Consider the following 8093-nt stretch of genomic DNA (forward strand, 5'->3'; position numbering starts at 1 on the left):
CACCTCTCTTACTTTCTCCAGCACCCAGTGGTTCCATAGACACAACAGCTGTTGTTTTCTCATGCAGTAATGGCAGTTTGGAGTCTTGAAATGCTGTTGCTGTAGATCCCAGCCATGCAGTGGGATTGGTATTCTCAGTTTTCCTGTTGGCATTGGGCTGTCTTCCCTGGAATATCCACTTAATTTAAGAAGCAACTGTTTATTTACCATCTTCAATAAGCCACTCTTCCTTAAATGTGAAGTGCACAATATGCTCAGCTGTTCTGAGAGCTCAGAATGTGCCAAAACAAAGTCCATTACCTGTTTGAATATATTCATTTGTGTGTATATTTATTAGTCCACAGAATGCAAGGCTGTGTATTGATGGTATTTAATGGCAGTAAACAGACTGGTGCTGTTATATGATGATGTCAACAGAGTGGTCTTCGTTTGTGCTTTATGGAGGTGATAGAAGACAAGATCTGGGGATTTCCAAGGGCTTTCAATCATATCCAGAGTGGAAGTGGTTCCAATTTCATACAAATGCTGTTTTCCCTCGAGTTCAGGGGTAAAAGGCTTCAGTGTTTCAGTCCACCGCTGTTAGTCCTTCCCTGCTTCCAAGGATGCTATGGAAGGATGAAGTCCTTTTCTCAGTGGACACTCCACCATGTGCTACATCCTGCTTCCATACCAGTGAAGTGCACCACAGGTTTTCTGCTTATCTCAAGGAGATCTCAGCCTAAGCTTTCCCTCATCCAAGGCCCCCAAGCAGGAAAAGTTGCAACAGTGCCACACCAGAAGGATCCAGCAGAACTTGGCAGTATTTTTCTGTAATCATGTGTGCAAATAACCCCTTCGTTTTCCTACTCCCTTTTTATTCCTAACTGATCTTTGTGAGGATTACAGGTGCCAAATGCCATGGTGTTTGCTGCTTTGTTGTCTGGGAACACCTCCATTGTCCTTGGCTGCACCTTAGGCAGCATCCTTAGAGTGCAGGAAGGACAGAGGTGAGGAAGGGTCAGCATCTCGGTGTGTTTTCTCCAGTATTTATGATGCTTTGTGCCTTTATCAGTTGCTCTTCAGAGACCCAAAGGGCAGATGAGTGTGCAGCTCCGTTCTGTGTCTCTGAAATTCAGTGGTGTGCTGGACAGACTGTGTTTGGGGCAAGCGGGAAAATTCCACACCTCTAAAGGCGATATTTCATGACTCCAGTTACTTTACAAACCCGAGTGGCCACTGCCATAGCACTGACTACTTAACAGCAAATATGCACCCAGCTTTATTCTGAATGAGTGCATGGGTGTACAGGTGAGCTCAAGTACAGCAGTGAGAACAAGAGATGATTCTGAGAGTGGAGCACTGGCAAAATTAGGCTCAGCCTATGTGCATGTTTACCTGCATGCACAGTTCATGTGGTCCCTGGCTGCATACAGGAGAATTTTAAAAATACTATTGCTGTGTGTGCTTCTTACACTCAAGCAACAAATAGACACAGGCTAAATTTTTACATCAGCAAACCCTTTCCCCTGTCTACTATTGGACAAAAAGATACTTTTATAGGATGTTTCAATCATAAGGAAATTTTCCACCAGGCTTATAAACCCCTGAAAATAAAAGCTTTGTTACTGCAATGCTGATCAGCCCTCAGCTCTGCCCATACAAGCAGGAACCTCTCTCATATAGGGCTCAGAATGGTAATGTAGTCCAGCACTGTCCTTGGCCAACTGCTTGCACTTACAGAAATGGAGGGGCTATTGTGCTGCAGACTTTTCCCCTGGAAGCCTGAGGAATGGGGTGAAGAACAATAGAGATGTCTCACTGGGAGAGTGGCTCCGCTCCGTGCCGGATTCCACAGCACTTGGAAATCTGCCACCGCCCCAGTCCCACGCTGGCTCTGACTTGGCAAACACTTTCATTTAGTCAGGGATCAGTAGCTTGGGAGGGGGGAGAGAGTTCCATTCTCCAGCTGTTGTGTCATTTCCCTTGATAAGTCCTAAATTGACCGAGTTATCCAGCTCCAAAGGAGCTTTCCTGTGGTAGACATGCTTTATTATGTGCCCTTCCAGGGACAAAGGCTCCTGCGTCAGGAAACTGCTGTGGAGGGGAAGGACACATTTATTCTCACAGCATCATAAGCATTATCTTCTGAGGAGCTAATGTAAAAGTAAAAAACTGTGCAGCATTACCATCCAAAGCCAGTGTTGCTGCTCCTTGATAATCAACCTGATGGGAGGCAGAATGAAAAGCTTGAAAGGCTCCTTCTCAGAAGGGCATATTTTAAAAGACAATTTTTTAATCAAGGAGGTTTTAAAGGCAGCATTTGGTTTGGGCTTGTTCATTTGCTGAATTATTTTGGACATTCAGCTGGTAGTTTGTGTTGGATATTGTGGAAAAGGGAAGGAATGGTTGTGAATGTCCTTATTTGGCATTAATTTAAGATACAGCAGCAAGTCTTGATTTCAAGTTAAAAATCCAAGCAGTTCATACATATATTTAGCCCTCCTCACAGACTGGAAATAAATACATTAACACCAGTGTGATAAGAAGGGAAAACAGGGAACATGACTCCTCAACCCAGGGAAGATTTTGCAAGGCTTAAATGGCAGTGAGGAGCCCAGGCAGGCCCTCACCCTGAGCTGAGCTGGCCATGTTCAGCAGTTCAGCAGCTCCACATGCCTCTGGAAACCTTCCCCCAGCACCTGCAAACACTGCAGCCTGGGTGGCATGGTAGCAACCTGAACGTGCTTCAGGCCACACCTGACAAGGCAAATCTGCTTCTGTTTGGGGAAGAAGAGAAAGGGAAAAGTATTACAAAAACTGAACATCTTGGCAATGAAAGCTGGTGTGAGCCTGTCCCACTGCTGTGTGATGCACAGAACTGATATGATTGCAAAACTATCTCAACAGATCCTCAAACAGCCACTGGAGAGGTGGATGGGGTGAACCTGGAAGAAATCCGAGAATTTGCCAAAGCTTTTAAAATCCGGCGCCTGTCCCTTGGCCTGACCCAGACGCAGGTGGGCCAAGCCCTGAGTGCCACAGAAGGCCCAGCCTATAGCCAGTCTGCCATCTGCAGGTAACCAGTTCATCATCAACCCTCCTCTCCTCCCTTGGTTCTTGATGACTCTGCAGCTTGTTGGAAGGAGCATGCTTGTGTTTGTCTGCTGTCTTTGCAGGTCGTTATTTAATCTGAGATTTAAATTAGCCAATAATGTTGTTAGCTGACAGATAAAATGTTCTTATCGTGTAACCCTAGAGCAACTTTGGTCTTTTATTTTTTTTCTTTCTTCTTTTTTAAACAAGTGAGAAACAATGTTCCTGGCACTGAGACTTAATTCTGTAGATGAGCTGGAGACCCTGCTGATGCTGGATAAGCACCAGCTGACCCTCTTCATACTGTGCCATTTTCTACAGATAGGGTTACTGAGCAAATATTTCATGGCTGCATCCCTGCTAAGTTAAAACCTGTATTACTGTGGTTAGCACTTCACATAGAGGATGTTAATGATGATTTACCTAGGCAACACAGAAGGGAAAAAAATAGCCTTCCTGCTATCTTGCAAACCAGCAGCTATGCATCTTTTATCACCCAAATGTTTGCTAAAAAAATAGACAAACCCACGTATGCAAAACAGAAACAGAAATCTGTCCTAATCACAAGAAGTCATGATACAGTCTGGCAGAGTTAAAGTGGAAGCAAACACCTTTATATGCATGTCTGTGTGTTAAAGCAGACCCATGTTTATGCATGAGGTAACAAACACACTTAGGTAACAGCTTTTTCCTCTTGGGCAATGCCTTATAGTCCTGCTCCACCCGTGAAAGCCAAGAAACCAACTCTAAGCTCATTTAAGTGGATTTTGTTCTTGGTGATCCATGAAATGCTCTGTCTTTTTATCTGCTCTTTATACTTTTAATGTATTCCCCATAGAACGGAAGTGTACTTTTCCTGCAGTTAAAGACTAAGGTTATAAATAACATCAGTATGGGGTAGTGAGCTTGCAGCTCACATTTTGCTCAATGATTTTCCATAAAACCCATTGATTGTTGTTAAATACAAAAAGCTCCATAGGATCCTCTCACTTCTACGGTCTCCCCTACTGTTTTTTCTTATAAGATACCTCCCTGTAGAAAATAACCTTTATTCAGTCTATACAAGGATACTACTGCTGGGAAATTTGTTTCAAGGCTTGTATATCGTTATACCAAACATGTACTGCAGTATCAACACTAACAACCAGTGCCAGTGATATGAATGCTGTTGCTCCCTATTGCTAAGGATACATTTTTATTTTATTTTTGTCTTCCTTGTGGTCAGTTGGTAAAGAATGCCTAAAGCGGGGGGAGTTTTTAGCAATTTGCAACTTTTTGTAGCTTTAAGTTGCTGTTTAATGTACTACCCTTTAAAGGACACACAGTTTCCTTTGCTTTTGTCTGGTTTTCTGTCTTCTCATTCCCTTCGTCCTTTCTCACACCTTGAGAAAACATTGGGGGATGGTGAGACATTTTACAGAGGGCTCCTTAGAGGGGCAAATTCCTCAGAACATGAGGAGTGGGTGCACAAGCTGGTCCCAAAGCCTTGCAAGGTTACAGCTTTTTAAATTCCCTTTGCCTGGCCCAGCTGGATACCACTCCAGGCTGTAATAATGTGCTATGACTGTGCAGTTTTTGTCAAGCACCAAGACGAGCTGCTTCAGTGGCAGTGTGAGTTCCTCAGGAACAGCAGACTTAACTTCTCTTTTAATGGTAACAAGGGAGGTTCAGTAGGAACTCCGGGTTGATGGAAGGGGCAGTAAGGCAAACAAGCTGAACCATGAACTCCAAGACACAAGCAGAGTCTCCTGGTGGCCTGTGCAGGCCATGTGACCAATAGACCCCCCTGAATATGTTCTGCATGCAAATGACAGTGTGTTCTTTAACTTGAGACAACACATTCAAAGACACAACTGGGCACCAAGGAATAACACCTTGCAGCCAATACCACATTAGGATATCAGGTACCAGTTCTCTGGAGTGTTGTTACCTGAAATTATTCCTTGTCTTACTCTTTGGTTGTGAGAAATGCTTTGTTTCTTGGTGGAGTATTTTCTGCTGCCTCCACATGCTGAACAGTGCCCAGCCCCAGTGATGGAGTGTCTTTGCACAAAGGCACTGACTGGGTGGGTCTGGTCTCCAGAGCACTGGGATCGGTGGTGGTGCTGCTGCTGCTTCAGCACCGGCTGGGCTGGACAGCAGACAATGCCAGGCACTAATTGCTGCCTTTCTGCAACGTTAAATGCTGTGTGGACTGAGCAAAGAGGGGAAATACAAATGGGTGGCACCAGAGGACTTGGGTTAAGAGTTTTGCAAGTCTTTTGCGTTAAGACATGTAGCAAAAGAACTCAGTAAATGAAAGAAACAATTACTTATAAGACTTGAAACGTGCACTCAGCTCTTCTGCTTGTTTTTGACAGGATTAAAGCTTTGTGTGGCTGCTTTTCCAGATGTTTTATAATACTTGTAAAATCTGGTTTGGCAAAAGACTTTTGATGGCAAAATGATATATAGAGGACCTCATTTACAGGAAATGATATCATTCTGGTACAGTTTGCAGAAATCCCACAATAAACTCAGCTTGGTGCCACAGCATATTAGTAGACTATTATGCTGGGTTTCATCTGGAAAACATGAGTCTGTCTTTGCACATTGTGGGGGCAGTCAAGGTAATTGCAAAGTGTCCAGCTGTTTCAGCTGAACACCACCGTGGCTGTGGGGATCTTTTTCCAACCCAGAAAAAGGATATAGCATTAACTTACAAACAGTGAAAATTGCTGAAGAAATGGAAAGGACACCTGATATTCAGAGGCTAGAAACTTCCACTGGTTTGTATTATGAAAGCTGTGGTGTTCGGGCAACATGGGATGGGAGGGAAAACAAAAGGATTAATCACAAAGACAGGATGATAAAAAGCAATTGCCTTTGATATCATTTCCTGTAATTAGACTTAGTCTCAAGGGTTTTGAAGATCATCAGAAATATGAAAATGTGACTCTTAACCTGCATTATTTAGTGTACTTAGAATGTTGTTGTGGTGCTCATTTTGTGTTAGTTTAAATATCTAGTTAGGAGTATCTATAAGTGTATATATATATTTTTTTATATATATATCTGACAGTTTTCATAATCCATTGTGAATGACCTCTGCCAGTCAGTTAGTCAGGCAGGCAGGAAGTCCCACCCTGGCAGAGCATCAGTGTAAGACTCTTCTTTCTCAATTTTCCCCTCAGACACACCATCCTGAGAAGCCACTTTTTCCTACCACAGGAAGCCCAAGAGAACACTATAGCTAGCAGTCTGACAGCCAAACTGAACCCTGGCCTTTTGTATCCTGCCAGGTTTGAAAAGCTGGACATCACCCCTAAAAGTGCCCAGAAGATCAAGCCGGTGCTTGAGCGGTGGATGGCTGAGGCTGAGGCCCGCCACCGCGCAGGGATGCAGAACCTGACCGAGTTTATCGGCAGCGAGCCCTCCAAAAAGCGCAAGAGGCGCACCTCCTTCACGCCCCAGGCCCTTGAGATCTTGAATGCCCACTTTGAGAAGAACACGCACCCCTCTGGGCAGGAGATGACTGAGATTGCAGAGAAACTGAGCTATGACCGAGAAGTAGTTAGAGTTTGGTTCTGCAATAAGAGGCAAGCGCTGAAGAACACCATTAAACGCTTGAAACAGCACGAGCCCACCACGGCAGTCCCCATGGAGCCTTTAACAGACTCTCTGGAAGAAAACTCCTAAAAACAAACTAAACAGAGCAAAACTAAACAAAACCACACAGAAAATAAAACTGCAGCGACAGAAACGCAACTGTTTGAACTCTGTGAAAATACCCATTCATCGCCCTTGTAAGTAAAAGACTGAGAAAACTACGAGAAGGACAGAACAGTTTATAAATGTCCGTGGGTTTTCCTATTAAAAAAAACAAAACAAAACAAAACAAAAAAAAATACACAGCACTTAGTGTGTGTGTGTGGTGTAGAATTAGTTCCCAAAAAAAGAAACAAAAGAAAAAGCCAGTTTTTTTAAATGGACTTAAAGTAAACCAAATAACTGCTTACTTTTTTTCTGTATATTATGAAAATATGAACACATTTTAAGGAAAAGCAAAACAAACAAAAAAAAAAAGAAAAAGAAAAAACTTTTATCTGTTTAAAAGAGAATACAAGCCTGCCACCTGGAGGAGTGATTGTAGCCTTTCAGGTACCAAGTGCTGATTCACTATGAAAACTATTAACCAAAGTCAGAAACACGGCATTGCAATCTAGATTGTTAGTCTACTCTTTTCTGAGTGTAAAATTGCGTTATGGATTTTTACATTTGTATTTTGCAAAGAGAAAAACAGCAGGATTAGTTTCTCTCATCTGTGTTTGTACCCCTCCAGGTGTGTACAAACAGCTGTTAAAGCCATCCCATAGTGGTCACCTCCTTTTCTTTTCTTTTAGTCAACAGGTTTGCAATCTCCTAGTGTTTGGGTGCCAAAAAATAACTTCTTTTTATTGTGATTTGTGGGGTTTGTTGTTTCTCTTCTGAGGGCGTATGTCTTGGTTTGCATTTCTTTTTCTTTTCTCTTTTTTTTTTTTTGATTCTGTTTACTGCCTCCTCCCTTCCAGCTCATTCTCCACCCCTTCCCCAAGCCCACAGAACCCAATACTGTTCAAAGACTTTTCTATTGTTATGCTGCAGAGCAGCAGAGGACCAAGAAGGGTTAGGATTATGCCTGGTGGACTGTCAGCCCACACTGAACATTGTGCTTTGTCTCAAATGAGTGGCTGGGGATTCCTCAGTCCTTTGGCCACAAACCTGAGAGGTTACCAAAGCTCATTTTGTAACATAAATGTGAACTGCACACTTGGTTCAGTACTGCACCTCTATTGTGGTTCTGTTTGAAGCAATTTCTCTCCAAAGTCTGCTAGCCAAAGAAATTTCCTGAGATTCTGGTGGAAACAAATGGACAGGCCGAGAAGTGCTGAGGATGCTTTGAGCGCTACATCACTGTGGACTGTGTCAATGGCAGTGCTTTGTTCCTTCTGCCTTTTTTTATGTTATTGATGCTTGCCCTGTCCACCTCTTCAGCAGGAGGG

General features: G+C 43.2%; 1 protein-coding gene across 1 annotated transcript in view; it reads left to right on the forward strand.

Moving 5' to 3' along the window:
- POU6F2 (POU class 6 homeobox 2) overlaps positions 1-6750 on the forward strand; it is a 295043-nt gene extending 288293 nt beyond the window's left edge. The window contains exons 9-10 of the mRNA XM_071560682.1: positions 2887-3055; positions 6246-6750. Coding sequence (XP_071416783.1) covers positions 2887-3055; positions 6246-6750 — 674 coding nt within the window. The remainder of the gene's footprint in view (positions 1-2886; positions 3056-6245) is intronic.
- Positions 6751-8093: the final 1343 nt, after the last annotated feature.

This window comes from Pithys albifrons, chromosome 7 (assembly GCF_047495875.1).
Source record: "Pithys albifrons albifrons isolate INPA30051 chromosome 7, PitAlb_v1, whole genome shotgun sequence".
NCBI lineage: Eukaryota > Metazoa > Chordata > Aves > Passeriformes > Thamnophilidae > Pithys > Pithys albifrons.